General features: G+C 36.1%; 2 protein-coding genes across 7 annotated transcripts in view; both read right to left on the bottom strand.

Annotated features, from left to right (window-relative positions):
* Window positions 1-2284, bottom strand: part of LOC139982853 (uncharacterized) — a 56176-nt gene extending 53892 nt beyond the window's left edge. Inside the window, exon 1 of the mRNA XM_071995981.1 lies at window positions 2124-2284. Coding sequence (XP_071852082.1) covers window positions 2124-2220 — 97 coding nt within the window. The 5' untranslated portion in view covers window positions 2221-2284. The remainder of the gene's footprint in view (window positions 1-2123) is intronic.
* LOC139982824 (uncharacterized) overlaps window positions 1-18323 on the bottom strand; it is a 220871-nt gene that overhangs the window by 55705 nt on the left and 146843 nt on the right. Inside the window, exons 27-30 of one of the 6 annotated variants that reach the window (XR_011798390.1) lie at window positions 17531-17659; window positions 16072-16211; window positions 15335-15470; window positions 12788-13125 (exon numbers count right to left, since the gene is read on the bottom strand). Coding sequence is in view for 5 of the 6 variants with exons in the window: in XM_071995967.1 (XP_071852068.1) it covers window positions 13048-13125; window positions 15335-15470; window positions 16072-16211; window positions 17531-17659 (483 nt within the window). In the remaining variant the exon portion in view is untranslated. Of the gene's footprint in view, window positions 1-8909; window positions 13126-15334; window positions 15471-16071; window positions 16212-17530; window positions 17660-18323 lie in introns of those variants that run through there. The other 5 variants (XM_071995967.1, XM_071995958.1, XM_071995940.1 and 2 more) reach the window with 5 other exon arrangements.

Genomic DNA, 18323 nt, shown 5'->3' with positions numbered 1-18323 from the left:
ATACTATGATTATGATTCAACTGATTTTGTATATGTACCCATCAGTTTCATTGACTTAGGCTTCAATCATTCAGCCACTACAAAACTGTCTGTCCAGCACCATAGTCCATCAATTTTATTAGCATTGATCGGCTAAAATCTGTAGTCATTGGACTCTTGGAAACAATATTTCCATTAGGCCTATTCTAATGACCGATCAGTCTGTGTCAGTTCACACATGAGATGTTGAAATTATAGTACATCATGCTGCAGCTTCCAAGTAACAATATCAATTAACTTTGGATTGTAGACATTACAATGGAAGAAAGTTATTAACATACACATGATAAATTACAAGCATGGTAGCAGGGTTATCGCATTGGGTAGTGTTTGTGACAAAAAGGAGGGGTTTTTTTTTGGGGGGGGAGGGCTCTTATAGCGATGACAGAAATCAAAATGATATGATAATATTTAACTTGAAACGCAATTGGCTGGTATTAATTTGATAATTCCCATCAATTACGGATAAGTTAACGCCATCCACAGGAAGTTGAACAGAGTACTGTACATAGGCATACTGTCAACCAGATATTAAAGTTAATGCTTCTTGTGACTGTGCCCAGACAAAGAAACCCCTCAAAATGTTTGCAATTCTTGTTGTAGATAACAGTATACTAAGATAGATCTATTAAGACTAAGGCTAGTAACCTTTTGCTGTTAATTACTGTAAGTCTTGCCCCACTGAAATATCACTGGAATCGGTAGGTGATCAACACCTCACATGGGTTGTACTGACAACTTTCATTTGTTTAGTAACAATTGGTTGCACGATTAAGAATGCAAAAGAAATTTTTAAAACTTTGTAGCTTTTTGGTTGACCTACGTACTGTATGGAATTTTCATGGGATCTGTTTTTAATTGTACACATGGCCTGTTATGGCAAATTCTCTCCAAAGGATCAGCTGCCAAATTTTAAAGGTTTTTTTCTGTAGTCCCTTGAACAATTAGGTCTTTTGGTTGTCTGAACAGCAAATTTGGTCCAAAACCTAGAAGGTTGGTGATCAAAACACCAGCTTTGGGGGTGACATGTGCAATTCATAATTTTAAAATTTGGGCATATTTTACATGCAATCTGAGTTTGATGTGCATCCATGCATAGCTGATTTTGGTTGTACGAACAGACATTTGATCATCATCATCAGACTATTGGACTACCAGTGAAAATTTGCCTGAAGAGTCTACACTCTAGTTCCTATACCTAAGCTACTGTGATAATTTTTCAATTGTTTCGATCCTGCTAGAATCGAAACGTCAGGTCAACTTACTTTTACACATTATTTTCATATCAGATTATATATTTCGAACTTTCGATATCAGCTATCGAAATAACGAATATTTTATTTCTGTGCGATATACTTTTAACTTTATTTACCTTGCAACACTGATAATGGTTATAATACCAGTTGTAAAAGCTGTCCATTCTTCTTTTTTTTTCATTCCATAGCCAATGGCTACTATTTTTCCTCTTCTGTAGCCTGTACAGCACTGTAATTACCTGTGTTGTGGCGGGATTGCAATATTGCGACTCCTCGTTTTAAACGTACAGCGCCCAATGCATGTATTACAGTGTTCTTTACTTGCTCCATTAATCTTTACTGTGAAACGTTAAGTCGTACAATTTACATCTTTGATTGTATTGGCCTAGAAGTTGGTAATCATGCATAACACCAAATCATTCTTTAGGCCAGTTCCACAAATATAATGAAATAATCAGTAATTGGTAATTGGCATCGGCCAATTGTCACAGGAACTAATCAGTAATCTGTTAAACCGATTATCATATAATCGGTCGAACACTATTCCCCATGGAAACATTTTCTGCTATAGGCTATAGCTTAAATGGCAGTAGCCTACGGCTACAGGGATGGAAGGGGGAATGAATCTACTGAGGCAAATAGGCCATAAGAATAGGCTAATGAAGTTATGTAGTTCGGGCCTTTCTACATTAGTCAGCCTGCCCTAAGTTAGTATCCACTCACTAACTTATCCGTGGCGGGGGGGGGGGGGGGGGCATAACCTAAGCTATATAGGTCTTTCTATCTCCTTTCACACAGCCTACTCTCACTTTCAGCAGTAGCACTTACCTTTTCGTCCGCATGTTCCAGTTTGAGCTCCAGAATAGTGTACCGATACTAACATGAAACAGATCAGAGTGAATCCGAGAGGTGTCCCGTGGAACATTTTGGTAAGTTGCTTCTCCTGTAATGTAAAATGGCCTTATCTTTGTTACAATTAGCAAGGCTTAGACTTGGATAGCTACTAGTAATCTTATTGAATTGTCCGGGCTACTTCCGTGAATGGAACCATACGACTAGGATATAGGCTTCTTCACAATACTTCCCGCTATGGCTGACAGTATGCCTGCTGTAGGCTAAGTAGCATAGGCCTAGTTTCGAACAGGGTTAGACAAACGTCAAAAGTTAGCCTATGCTAGGTCTGCAAAGCTTCATAATATTCTACCAGTCACTGGTCCAGTATAATCTCGTTACAAATCTTTCAGTAATTCAATCCTTTCGAATTGTATTTGACTGTTACCATTGCGCGTCTACTTGTTTTCAGGTAATTACTTAACATACGACTTGATCATACCCATTACGGAACCGAAGTACTGTTCCTAAGTTAGGTCTGTTTATATATAGCTCCATGGTTAGGTGAACTGTACCGTACCACACCACAAACAACTGGGTGCTACAATTTGCTAATTGCAGCGAAAGTCGCAGTCGCTGTAAGGAAGTGGATTCAAGCAGCTATTATACGAGTTACAACAGCCACCTTACATAAGACCATCATCTGAGTTGGTTTTTCATAAGGACAAAGAAACACAGTAATTCGTATTTTCTTCAAATGAGCTGCGAAAAAATGAAAAAGTTTATCCTTTACCGTCGGGTATCGAAGTCGTAACCCGCGCCATCACAACACTAGTTGGTCATAAGAACCTACGCTAGTCTTTCCTACTATTAACAGTACACTCAATTTACCTAATAGGTGCAATTATGTTTCACCATGAGGAGCATGCTATAAGTTCATGTTCCTCGGGCCCTCCCTTAAAAATACTTCAGGTTCTTGGCGACCACGTTGCGTTAGATAGTGTAAAACCGCCTACACCCCCATTCCATTTCATCATACAAAACAAAAAAAAGCAAAAAGGTTTACAAAACGCATTTGAAAAAAAAAAACACTTTTGAAACATTGGCACTTAATCTCGCAACACGCGGAATTATCCAAATTGTTTCCAAAAGAACCGATTCTAGCCTACAAAAGGGCCCAAAATCTCAAAGATTTACTTGTTAACTCAAGGTTTCGTACTAACGAAGCATCAGCTAACTCTCAAGGTTTACACGAAGCTTTTTTAGATGCTCTTATAGTTGCACTATGAGTCCATAAAAACTCGTGCACAGAAATAGATGCATTTTGAGAACGAGACGCCCAGGCCGAATATAAAATATTCAAAGGCTACTACTGATGAAGCTCCTCCTATAAAGTTTGAGAGCAGAAACCGGTCTAGTTGGTCATAAGAACCTACGCTAGTCTTTCCTACTATTAACAGTACACTCAATTCACCTAATAGGTGCAATTATGTTTCACCATGAGGAGCATGGTATAAGTTCATGTTCCTCGGGCCCTCCCTTAAAAATACTTCAGGTTCTTGGCGACCACGTTGCGTTAGATAGTGTAAAACCGCCTACACCCATATATTAACCCTGTTGTGTAGGGGATGCAGAGGTCATTTGAGGTCAGATGCTTGTAGGAACAAATGGCGAATGTTCACACCTGCATACTTAGCCATACTCGATGTGTGATCAAACTTTGGATTGCATGGTGAGATCCCTAATAAGAGACAATAACGATGCTGGAACCTGTTACATCTTAATAGATAATGGGAGAAAACGAGAAGGACAAGAAAGGAGTCGGGGGTCATGCACACATTAATTCAACAAGTGCAGGTTCTATTGATAGGGTTAGGCATAATATCGACAGCATGTGGTTCATATCCTCTGCAAAATTCTGCGCTTTGTTAAAATCATTACCTCAAAAATAGCAATTTCTGGAGGTACCTTCAGAACGAATTTAGCATCAAATGTGGCACCATTTTGCATCCAGCCCATCCTCCGTATGCGAAAATTTTCCAAAGGGGGAGGCCCCCTCCCCTTAGACCCCTCCCCAGGACTGCGATCCGTATCCACCTAAGTGCCCCCCATCAAATGCTGGTGCCCCCCTGTGCCCCCCCCCAGACTGAAAAGTCTGGTGACGCCACTGCCGACAACAGCAATATAAGAGAAAACTTCGGATTTAAACTCTGAGAGGACTGCCAACTAGGGCTGAAGTATACAACCGTCGCATTCTGACTTTACAGGGATTTTATAAGTACTTTTGTTAACGTTAGGAATTCCGTTATATTAAGTGTTTGCATCATAAAGTAGAAACATTACTGTGCACACACAATCTGAACTGCTTCTCCTTTTGTGTAGCAATTACGTTTACCACAGTGTATATCATTTCAGTAGGCTATACAAATGTAATAGAAGCTGTAATACGACATGTACCCTCTGCTATTAGCGTGCAATTCAATCTTCAACACTTTGAGACCTAATTTAATGTCACCACTATTGTCTATATACTGTAACATAAATTCACCCTGTGTTGTCAGGTGGTGTTGTTACCCCGCTGGTAGCTTTACTTGCATGTTGCAAACAATTCGGCGCTTGTATAAATAAATGTTTTGCATTTTCTCTCAAATACAGCGGAAGTCCACAGATAGAGTCCATAATAGTAGTACAGCTGTCTCAGTAAAATAGCCAATCACAGAGGCGTTTGTTTTCTATCACGACAGCTCGCGTGATGAAAGAGGCACAACCAATCAAGTTATTTGTCTCATAAGAGAAAATTTTTCGTTCCTTTTACACATGTATAACATAGTGTAACGGAAATATATCCCTTTAAGTAAATTGTTATTATAATATTATCGTTGTAGAATGAGCGTTCCCTCGGTTCTACCCGTCGATTGCCTCTCTCCCAAAACATGTGTAGAGCTTTTGCGAGCTGCAGGTGGGGACAGCCAATGAAAATCGTACCCCTGTTTTGTTTGTAAACTTTGCTGAATCAGCACCCGAATTTTGAGATGTTTCCCATGTTAGTGGTAGCGCAGATTGTTTTATTAGTTTGAGCTCACCACGCTCACGAGGTATTCCGAGATTGGCCTCTGACAGAGAGAGAACCGAGAGAACGCCTATTTTCTGTAAGTTGCTACCATGCACTTCACTGGTATATTTTTGTTCTATCACACGATTATGTGCTTGGCATGACTTCTAGGTTTAATTGTTTGTCTTAGAAAAGATTAAATCGGGTATCTTTGGGGTGACGGGGGTTATTTTTCGTACACCTAGGGAATTGTAAGAAAATTATCGTTGCGCTAAGTGCATTGAAGTAGCAAGAAACTAGGGTGTATTTTTAGGACGTCATATTTGTTGTCACATTCTATAGGGGGGTCGATAATTGTAATTTCGACTTCACTAGGAGGCTCACAAACGCTATACCGTGTGTTTCACGTGGGCGTTTGTTTTATATATATCTGTTGTGTTTTCTTAAGCAAAACAAGTAGTGAGAACGACTAGTGTCAACAAACGCTAGTATTATCCTGCATCTGTAAATACATTTACCCACGTACTGGTTCGGTTGTGATCTCGAAAAGAGATATTTTATTTAGTAATATAAACTGGTTAAGTCTTTAAGCCGGTTGTTGAGTACGTCCCAATAAAATATCTTGTATGCCTCCACGAGTTAGTGTAACTGCGTAAGTGCGTAACTGCGTAAGTGCGTAAGTGCGTAACTGCGTAAGTGCGCAACTGCGTAACTGCGTAAGTGCGTAAATGCGTAAGTGCGTAACTGTGTAACTACCTAACTGCGTAACTTCCTAAGTGCGTAACTGTGTTACTGCTTAAGTGTACAGACAGTTCCTGTTATCCTGTACCATTTCTATTAACTGCTTATCTGTAAAGTCTGTCAATGCCATAATCTGTGGTAAATTCATGTGCCAGTGAATCAAAGATCAACGTAATAAATCAATAAATAAGCCATCAACCAGTCATCAACCTTTTCTCCGATTTTTTTGTCTTGATATGTGTTGAAGATTTTTATTAGTTCAAGTAGCTGGACTTTCGGGGACACTGGTCAACGTTACAATAAGAAAGAATTTAGCACGTGTACAGCAACTTAAGAAAGCACAGAGAACACACGTCAACCGAGGGTCACCAGAAAGAGTTACTAAAGCCAATAAAACTTATTTTCCGTAAGTCCTTTGAAAATTAACTGTACGTAAATAATTGATAAATGTATTTGACGTGACTATCGTAATGTCTATCTTATTTTAAGAGTGTTAACGTTGTGTAACTAACGTAACAAAGCCCATAGAAATTATCACTGTGACAGTAGCTTGACAGGTCTCGTTTTCTAAGCATTTCTTTATCTTATAGGAATAACTTGCAAGTTACTTTAAGAAATTATCTGGCATCAATTATTCTTTTCGACGAATTCACTGGAATCGAAGCTTTAATTAACGAAACATATCTGAGGGCTAGGCTGGTGTAACTTTACACACATCCCATTTACAGATCATCGTATAACTTCTAGAAACTAGTCTTCATATTAGTAGAGGATATATTCTTATGTACTAGCCTGTGTTACCGTATTCTAGGTTAAAGGATGTTCGTTTACGTTATTGACGTAGTGCGTTCGTTTTGCGTTATTGACGCAGTGCGTTCGTTTTGCTGTATTGACGCAATGCGTACAAACAGCGAATGAATTAGTCTGTTTGTATTACTTATCCTTCATTACGTTTTTTCTTTGATTTTGTACTGTGATCGCTATAATTTGTTGAAGAGATGTGCTTGGAAAATTAGGTGGAGAATATAATCGAATTAACCTAAAAAAACGTGTATACATCTCTGCCTGTACTGCCTGGTGTTTCTGGGGAAGTTACCAACTATATTTGGGTCTCCTTTCATTTATGCACCTCCCGAACCACCCAACCTAATTTGGAAATTTGGCATTGATTGTTATAAGTATTGAAGTTGCTATTTTGACTTGCTGATGGTTTCCATTGCCTTTTTGCTGTAATTATCATCAATTGGTATTGATTATTATTTTTTTTGCTTTGTTTTTCTTCGTCGGTTTTTGGCGTGTTTTGCGGTAATTATCTTTTTGGTTTGGTTTTTGAAATCAAACCCTCCTTCTTAGATTATATCTATACTTACTTTGTTTTATTTCGTTTCTATATTATTTTTCGTCACATATATTGTAAGCTTTTGTACTATACCATCGATTTCTATTGAAATCCCGTGTCTCAAAATGCGGAAATACAGAACGGGCATTCACTATTTTATAGCTTTCCAGTCTACTGTGTTTGTGTGAAACAACGAAACGAGAGCAAAAAAAAAAAAAAAAAACCCAAGAACCTGCAAGGAAAATTCATTGAGGTTTCGATTCCTTCCTGACACTAGACTTCTGCTGATTCATTAGAATTTGCACTGATAAAATAAACTGAAACAATATTTTGATGTACAATTACACTATGTCATTATAAGCACAAGACTTGCTTACAAAGATTTCAATACTTGAACCCTGGTGATCTCAGATGCCGTTTGACCTCCACTAAAAGCAATAAGGTTATGTTACTCAATATGGTGGGTCTATTTGTCAAGTATGAGATTCATCAATGTAAGTCTTCTCGAGATATCGTATTTACAAGCAAGGCGTTACACACACGCCATCATGACTGCATAGGGTTCTGTTGTCATAGAAACCAAAAGGCCAACAAAGCGAAAACAGAAAAAAAAAAAAAAAAAGCAAAACAAACAGTATCCAACGTGCGTAGACACACATATATTTACGCGGGACCACCATAAAAGAAGAGGAATAAATTAAACAAATAACCAAACAAATGAACTCGAACCTAAGTAGAAATATTGACAGATTAATTCTGATCTCAAATTTGATTACATCATTCCATGGAGGTAAAAACAGATTTACCTCCATTCATTTTGATATCATTCCCGACTGCTGACAGTTCAGAATCGCTGTAAACATTTGAAAGTGTTATGTTTCCAATTCTTTCGGTAGGAACGAGGTCGCTTCTGTCTGCTCACTGAGTAAATAAGTAAACTTTTATTTAAGAAAGGATCAATCAAGACATATAGTCCCCATCTATGGCCCTTTGAAAAATCTTAACACCGAAACCTCATATCCTATTTGACACTTTTAGAAAGGACAACTGGCAAGTCATTCCATTCGTTCACAACCCTCTGAGAAAGGAAGTTTCTCGAATATTTGGTATACGTCAAACTTTCTGTAACTAAAGACAATAGCCTCTACTATTCCTTCCCTCGCACAACAAGGAAGAAAATAATGAGTCAGTTATGGGTAAGAATTTGGTTTGTGAGTCCGGGATGCAGCTTTATCAAACATAAAAGAAAGTCTATGCAAGACTCATTCATCATCATGATCAACACTCAATGCCAATTGTAGTCAGTTAATAGTAAAAAGTTGTCTGGTGTGGTCAATGGAAACAAAATGAGTATCATGACATAATTAGTGATGTAGCTAGTGTTTCAGACGCCCAGTTCAGAAGCATTCGAGCAAGGCTCCTTCACGCGTTTTGGAAGCATCAGTCCGCGAGCAACTTCTGCCGACCGCAATTTTCAAAACGTATTGCGTTTTTTCTTATAGTTTCGAATATTTAGCACAGATTTCGCTGTCAGAAATTGGCACAATTATGCTTGAATTGAGGATAAAACATCTGCTGCAGTATTCAAGGTATTAATGAGAATTGTTTGGAAGAGTCAATTATGAGCGCACTCTTGAAACTTCATTGTTTCCTATTTCGAGAAAAAAAAGCACAAAAACGGAAAATCCCTAGACAATGAGGGCCGTGGTTCAGTGAACCGCATCTTGGAATTAAAATAGTAGCAATTTGTAATGGGAAGAGGAGTGTGCGATAGAATGTCTTCATGTGATGCATTTATGCTGAAAGGGGACCAGAAGAATCAGAGGTAGGGGAGGGGGGCGGACCTTTTGGTACTCTTAATCCATAAAAATGGAAAGATTGAAAATGTTTATTCATACCATTTATTTCTGAATGTGTACCCAAGATAAAAATATAAAATGTATTACCACAACTCTTCAAGCTGCAACACAAGGAGCATTCTCATTTGGTAATTTAGGAGATAATTATTTCATAATAGTTCACTATTTTTTTCCTTTTACAGTATATTATCATGTGACACATTGATGGATATCTTATTCCATGTAACATATTAGCTCATTTTGTACTGCTTGTTATCCCATAACTGCTGTCCAGTAACTGGTGTGTTGTAATTCAGGCAATTGCCAGTGAGACCTCGACTTTAGTCAGTATATATTTTTAAGCGGTTGCGTGTTCGTAACAATGGTACTTGCAAGGAATAGAAATGGCGTTTTGTTAGAAATATTCTGTGCGCAGTTTCTGCCGACTGCGATTTCCAACCGATTTTGATTTTTTGATTTTGCGTATGAGATCTGTGGTTAATTTTTTAGCACTGATTTCGCTCTCAGAAATTGTCAAAATTATGTGTGAATAACAGATCAGAAAATAAAGTGTAAATGGTAGTGTCTATTAGATAATTGTTCTTAACTAGTTCTTAAGACAAACTTAACAACAATGTCATAAAACCCTTGCATAAATCAGCAACTGATATAGAAAAATGATGTGAAAATTATTATTCTAATTATCAGAAACCAAATTCATTAAATTATTGTGCCTAAGTTGCAATTCAAAGTCGTTCATTAAAAGTGTAACATAAAAGAAGGAACGATTTGACCCTGTTTATTATAAGAATTACTCACTCGTAAGTTTTACTAAGATATATGATGAAAGTGAAAATAATACATTTGTAATGATAAAATATTAACGTTAAAGGAATTAACCCTGTTACCTGCATTTCAACAGCATTGCATTTTTTGTTCATTTTAAGGAAAACAGTAATGCGCAAATGATAAAGGATGTACATATACATCTAATCTGAAATAATATCATACATTTCATGAAAATAATTCATTTTTAATGATAAATGAAGTCAGTTAAAGGAAATACTGAATGAGTGTGAATCTATATCATTGCACCAAAACTGTTATTTGAAGAAAGGAAAGTTTCTTGATTCTGTGAGAACTGCCCATGTAAGATATAATTGGTAACAATATAATATCTTGATAGCCAATAATCAGCGAAGCAACATTTCCACAACATACTTGTATGACTTGCTGACTTGATTAATTATATTACCATCCTGATGCAAGGCAAAAGTAAAAACAAACCATGTGATAAAAAAATAGACTATAAATCTCAAACTTGGCAACTGCAATTCAATAAAAAGGTTCAAATTAAACTTTTAGTCTGAAAATGAGAAGAGAAGAAAAAAAACTGGAAGAAAAACAACAAAACAAAGTGAAGTGTTGAGAAAACATTAACATTTGAATTCGTAGAACATTTTTCTTCACATTACAGTGATAAAGAACCCAGCCACTGTCTTCAATTGCTTCACAGGCCGCATCCTCTCACTTTGGAAGAAAAGTTTTATTCTTGGCAGGCAATAATCTCTAAAAGTAGTTCTTTCACATCAAATATTACTTGTTTCTCGTAGTCATTCATGATATTTGCATTTTAATGCAAGAGGTATTACAAAGAGGAGAATTTTTTTTAAAGCAAAATATACTCTGGTGGAAAATTAAAACTTTTCAACTGCAATTCCATAAAATCATTTAAAATTAAAACTTTTACTTCCAAAAAGGAAAGTAAAAGTAGACAAACAGAAAAGAAAGAAATATAAGGATAACATTATCATTCAAATTCATATCACATCTTTCTTCCAGGTGATGAAAACCCTAAGCTGCTTGGCATGGAGATTCACAGAAAGATATTCATGTGGGATAATTTGTTGGGGTGCGCAATGAAAGTATGAAACCTCATAGAATAAGTACCATTTCCACAACTAGGTGACCTGCTTTTGAGATAGTCATTTGTGATATTATCATCATTATGATGCAAGGATGATGAGAAAACAGCCCAGAAAAGCGAGAGTAAATACTAAATACAAATTGAACTTCAGTTAGACCATTGCAAATTCAAACTTTTGCTTGCAAAATGCAAATGTAATAACAATATAGAAAACAGATAAAAGAAAACGAAATGAAGACAGCATTCAATTGGAATTAAATTATGTCTTCAGAGTGATGGCAATGTGAGACAAATTGACCTGGTTACTTCACATGCAGACTGTCATGGTATGATACCTTGTAATACAATTCGAAGGAAGTAGTCTAAAAATAACATTTACTTGAAAGGAACTAGTCAAGGAACTGTGACTAACTGTTGCATTCATCCCATGTTATTACCACTTAGCAGCTACAATTGACAATACTACATGTTTTAACTATTAGACAACTATTAGTTCTCTTAACTTCTCTTAAAAATATTTGAAAGACTAGAGATTCCCACAAATTCCACAACTTCTTGCTAGATGAGTGATTGGCTACTATCACTCAAATGTATCCTGTGCTCCTACTCTGGCCATGCAACCAAGAAAATGACGCACTTGCGCAAATTATTCTATATGACCATTGCAACAGACTAATCTAAACAATGGTGTATCAGAAGGGAACAATGTCATGCAACTTGATGTTTTAGTTGATCACAAATACTCCAAATGTTGCAATTCATAACATTCTCCTCCCCTCTCCTGCTCAACCTGTTTTTTTTACAATGCTATGCAAGGCTGTTAAATTCTCAAATGATTTGACTGAAAGAACAATTACCCTGTATGGGGACTTTTCTGTTTGCTAAAGTTTGTTCTGTTATACACTTAGAAAGTGCTCCCACATGTAAGCCACAGCTTCAGCAGTTTGACCAATTGTAGCCAGTTTGATATCAATTTCAATATGATAAAGTAGAAATTCTAACGGTGGTATCACTCACGATGTGATGAAGTATTTAAAGTAAATACTCAATCATGTTATGCAATCAAGTTATTTAAGTGCACCCGTTTCCATATAACTTTGGCTACATGTATGCCTTGATTTTGGCAGCTACATTCAATAATACTAGTTGTTATATTATCACTATTAAAGAAATGGAAAGAATGGAGGGACTACTCTACCTATGTAGATGTTAAAAGTAAGCACAAATTAGTAAATTTGAATTTCTTCTAATAAACAATTGAAAGATTATAGGGAGAAAGACTACTCCTTTTGAACGCCTAGCCTTGCTTCATTAGGGTGTGTCTACTGTCACTCATATATACATGTTAACAGACAGCTAATACACATTTTATTTTTATTAATTAATTGAAAGACAATAGAGAAAGTCTACTCTTATTTTCAACACCTTGCCTTGCCAAATGTGTGTCAACTTTCACTCATATGTACATGTTAACAGACAGCTACAATTAACAAATTTGTTTTACTTCTATTAAATAATTGAAAGACTATAGAAAGACTAGGCTACTCCTATCTTCCACACCTTACTAGATGATTCTTTGTCTACTGTCACCGAAAGTAAAGAGCAAGCATTTTACAGCAGGCTGGTGAAAGTATTAATTCCCTAATACCACATTTAAAAGGTAACACAATATTGTTTGCATGCTATTGATTAAGCATGAGCAAAAACAAGAAGACAGAGACAAACACACATGCCGATGCAGACTGGTGAAACTGATTTTATTGCCTCCACTATGAATTTCTTCAAATTTTAAGGTCAAGGAACCTTTGTCATCTGGATTCATTCTAGATCTGGTTAACCTCCAGTTCCAACGTGTTGTCATGATAGTGTCAGTTTTTTCTATTTGCTAATTATGACTGTTTGGTTGGAAATATACCATCCATAACGAACACTGCAACAGAGATATGGGTCACTCTGGGGCATGGGAAAAGGAGAGGGGCGGGGTCATAGTAGGACTTGGTGGTACATAAAGACCATCTAGAACTCTAATACTTCAGATTTTCATAGTTCTCTTCTTTACTTGCAACTGATTGGATAATTTGGTAGCACAGTAAATAATCTTCCTGTAATGACAAACAGAAAAATAGAAGGCTTAAGTGTTATCTACAATTTGAAAGCAGGATGATAAAAATACAGATATATGTATATAGCAGTAATGTACACGAACCATGAGGTTACAACTTAGTTTCATGCTTACTGGAGTGATCATCAGGTAACACACTACCTTTTACTCATTGTATCGAGCACACTGTTCTACTGTTCACAGCAATAACTTATCATAAATTACATATATATGTACATATATAGCACCATAAGCAATGAATGGTATACAATAGAAAGTCGATAACTTTTACTGATGAGAGGGGGATATGATGAAATTTGTCATATTATTTTAATTTTACTGCTCACAGTTTTCACTTTAAGGAATTTCTTACCAAAGAAAAGGAAAAAAAAACAACGGGAAGGGTCTGGTGCTGATATTCGTAATAAATTCATTGCCATTAGTCGTGAATACACTTTGGAAGTTTGATTAATCGCCCTCAAAACATAAGTTACGATTACTCCACCACAGGCTAGCACTACACATAATCTGCTTTTGGAAAAAACCTAACCTGTCAAAAACAACACTAAAGCCTAGCCTAGAAGGTTTGTCCTATGCTCAAATATACAGTATTGTATTTCATCAGTAAGTTTATATACAGTTGACCGACCCCAGTGACCAGCTAGCTAGCACTGTGCTTTGTTAAAATCGACAAACACTTGCTCTGGTTAGATTCATGTGTTTTTTTTTGTCAGTAATATGCTTGTTGCAGTGCAAAATTGAGAGCAATGTTTGATCATTGCACATAATCGGACATTTGTAGGTTAACAATCTTTTACGATTGCCAAAGTTTTTGTCATTTTTTCAAACTTGTTTATAAAATTCATTTCTGGCTTGTTTACATTTATCGGATGTCTGATGGATGGAATTACGTCAATTGCGGTGTAGTTTAGTTTCAATTTGCAAAATATGTGCCTGCTAGACTAGAGCCTAGCCTAGAATGTCCTTCTACAGAAAGCTCTTGGATACTTATCATCACACCACTACAAGGTGTTACATGTATTAATTGTTTGCGCGTTAGCTTTTGTTAGTGCTAGTAGTTGAAGTAGCCTTGTAGATTCATTCAAAAGATTTGATTTACAATGAAGGAATTTAAGAAAATGTTGTAGATTGAAAATTGTTCACAGTTTTTGATTGGTAGATTTTTTAACATGATTTAGACACCACACGTTAAGACACGAAAGATGAAATAAGGAAAGTGCACCATGGTGAAAGATTTGTTTTGACTGTATTTCTGCAATGTAAAAATGACAGTGACGACACCGTAACTGTAACCAAGTAATTGCAGTAATCACAAGAAGAGCTATGCGATTAATAAACTACACAAAAAGAGTCGACTATCAGCACTAGGAGGGGACAGTTACTTTTAATATTTAGAACTAACAACTTCCGAAATTTGTTGACATATCTATTTCTCATGTGTATGAAGTATTTCTTAAATTCACTTGTTATAGGATGATGCAGATATTGTTATTAAATGAAGTGGAATTTTATTTTCATTTATTTGAGGCCTTTTGGATAACATATATAACAATTCATCATCATCTTAGTCTCATCTGTTTTGAAGATGCCATCTATCGTGTGCAGTTTTAATAGGAGACACAAAACCCAATCATTATCTTTGACCAACATTACAGAGATCTTTGTAAAGACCATCTCCCCAACCACCTAAGAAAATCTCAGAAAACTCTGTGATGTCACAGTGACACTAGGATCCCAGTCCTTTTACCTATTCTCTTTGGGTAGAATAGTGTTAATAGTGTTGACACTGAAACCAATACATGCATCATTATGTCATGTGTATTAACAACTTCAGTATTTTGGGTTTGGCATTTCAAATACAGAAATGAATACTGTAATAAATAAATAATAAACATAAAACAATTGTAGCACATGCAGCTCAGTGATGTCATAAAAACATGATCAAGTCTATAGGCTTGTGTGTGCAGAAACATTAAATCTGTGATATCTCCCAAATGGAATAATATTTTTGTTAGCTGTTAGATGTTTTTTGGCATGTACAAATGACAATGGTTGGGCTTGCATCTCCTTCACAAACTCAATTCTGTTTTGATGGTGTGGTCGATTGTACTTTCTGATGAACAATATTCTATACTACTCACCATGTTGATTATAATTGGTATTTATTAACTATTACAACTTAAACTCACCTCTGACTTGATGACATTTGGATTTCTATTCCTCATCTGTCTTACCACATTGAAAACATCCACTGTGCCATTAGCCTCAATCTGCTGTAGGGCCATATCCATGGCAACAAATACACTGCTACGCCCAACACCACTGCTGTTAGTAAAAAAATGAAGAAACTCCATAAAATTTTCCATCGCAATGAGAGACAAGAATCTATTTTTTTACATAATGAACTTGAAAATGATAAGAAACAATGGCATCACATTGTTTGTGTGCCTTTGGTTTATTTATTGTTCTAACCCATGCCTTCTCCTACTCACCCTGTTAATCACTCTTGGCTATTTTAATTAATTAAATAGAGCTGTCAACGTGCATTTTGTCATGTAATGTTATACATGTGTATTACACACAAAATATGCTTCCTTTCAACATTCATCACTATGGCTAATTTTTTAGTGTTACCTTTGTGTTCTTTTGGAAACAAACAAGTCCATTCGTCCCTGTACTGACAATACCCTACCCATTGAGTGCTTTGAGTTTGCTCAGTCCCCATTGCATTACCCCTGTAACCAGCCTCACCTCTCTTAAACTAAATCTATATAATGTTCCTTTGTATTCCACACCTAGTTCATAATGTTACCTATTCCTTAATATCCTTCATACAGTAAGCTGGTGTAGGTCCAACAATTTCTACTGCTATGCAATTGAAATCTAGTCTACTAAGTAACAATCTTTCACAGACCTATATCCTTACATGCAGTGCACTAGCATAGGTCCACACATCTCTTGCTGTTTATACAGAAAGCTGATCTTCTTCCTGAACTCCTTCATTACTGAAAAGTTTCTGTCTTCAGGCCAGTTGAGCAACTGCAGTTGATGTACAGACATTACTTTCTATATATGAGAAATAAGTAAAACCGTAAGAACCTGATAAAGCAAGTTTACAAGTATAGCGGGTCACAACTAACTTTTTCTCCCGATATGTTTGGACAGAACATTACTACAACAAAACCAATTCTGGTGTGAACTAATTTGGCCTACATATGGTTGTGACGTTGAACCTGCTTGTTTAATTTACGTCAACAAAAATGGTTGCATTTGTTTCACAAGTTTAATTATCTGGTTTAATTAATTATCTTGGTTGAATAGCTCTTGTGAATGCACATCAACTATATTCTTCTGTTTGAAAGATAACTCCCCTCCTTCTTTTCATAAGCAGGTAAAAGTTGAGCAACAAACTCAACAGTTATTTACACTTTGCTAATACTCTAGATAACAAACATGCATCCATACATTACATTGTTTCTGTCAAAAGTTTCATTATGACACATACCTATAGCCAACTAGTACCTTCATAGTTATTAGTTAAATTTACTTCAATTTCTTAGATATGTGTTATGTCATATTACAAGAGACATGAGATATTTGTGTTATGTCATATTACAAGAGATATGAGAAAAATGTGTTATATCATATTACAAACCACTAAAATATTGCAGGGATGAAACAACCAATTGCAAGTGTTAAAAGACCTGCTAGCTAACATAAAAGTTCTCACTTCACATCACTTACTATAATATAATATTTTGCTGATAATAAGAAGTACTATGGGGCTTATGTTAGGTATAGAAATCATTCTGATTCTTTGCTGATGATTGTTAACCAACTTATCATGTGTTTAACTTCTAAATGCTTACTGGCAGAACAATATTATTACCTTTTACTTACTACTGACAAATAGTTATCTCCACTGACATGTAGTCAATAAATATACACATTGTTTTGTGGCCTGATCTCTGCATCATGAAACAACAGAAACATTGATTCCTTTTAAGCGTATCACTGGCCATTGGCTTATTAAATTCCTGCTGCATGATTCTTCGTTTAAGTGTGCCAGTAACTGAATGGTCAGTAGCAACTTGGTAAGTGATATTGCTTGAGATGGCCTGCATATTACTAGTCCTACATATGCAAACAGTTAATAGCTCACATTGTTACAGTACAGATTGTTATTGCAAGACTTCTTTTTCTAAAATATTAAAACCTTTCTGTGACATATCTCTCGGCAATTTAAACTGAAAATGAGTAAAATGCTTTTTCTCTTTCTGAGGTAAAATTACCCCACTAGTGGCCTTTGTTTGAAAACCCTGTTTATATGAGTTATGCTATTATCTTTTATTCTTGTTGAATGTTTATTTGATCATATTACATACCTTTGACTTAGCATGAGATACTTCGAACTCTCTATGGATGAAATGCGGATGTTTTATCCCATTCAAAAGAGAGACTGTGGTGAAACCATATTGTGTGGCCCCTTCATCAGGCCAGTACTGAGCACATGTCTGAAAATGGAAAATTGTTCACAAAATTAATGATGATAAGGAATAATTAATACACAATACCAGAAAAAGAGGGCAATCCATGGAGTTACAGATCTCATCTGCTTCATGAATTTACTTTTGGCATCCTAATTTTGCTAAAAAGTATTCCATTTGTTCACAGTTAGTTTAAACATGAATGTTCAGACTTTACGGTGTATTTTGACCTCAATTGAACTTAATCCTCGACCCTAAGACCAAAATCTGCAGTACTTTAGAAGAAGTCTCATCATTATCTACATCTCGTGTAGTTTCGTAACTATTTCCTACAATTGACAAGCAGAAAATGGCTAAAACTAGTGTTAAAGTTTTTGACCCCTGACCTTAGACCTATGATGTCATCACTCACGCAGGCACAAGTTTACATGATCAGGCACCTATCCACCAAGTTTGAACTTGATTAGACTTTGAGTTTGGGAGTTAGCGACACCTCTTTTTGTACAATTTTGGCCAATTTGACCTCAACCCTTAACAACCACATCAGCACTATTTTAAAATTTGTCCCATCATTTTCTACATATCTTGTGTTTTAATGACTTTTTCCAAAATACTGACCAGCAGGTAATGTCTAAAAATGATTTGGGAGTATTTGAAGTCTGACGTCACCAATCACACAGACAAGTTTACA

Source organism: Apostichopus japonicus, chromosome 2, assembly GCF_037975245.1.
Source record: "Apostichopus japonicus isolate 1M-3 chromosome 2, ASM3797524v1, whole genome shotgun sequence".
NCBI lineage: Eukaryota > Metazoa > Echinodermata > Holothuroidea > Aspidochirotida > Stichopodidae > Apostichopus > Apostichopus japonicus.
This window is presented reverse-complemented; position numbering and strand designations above follow the sequence as displayed.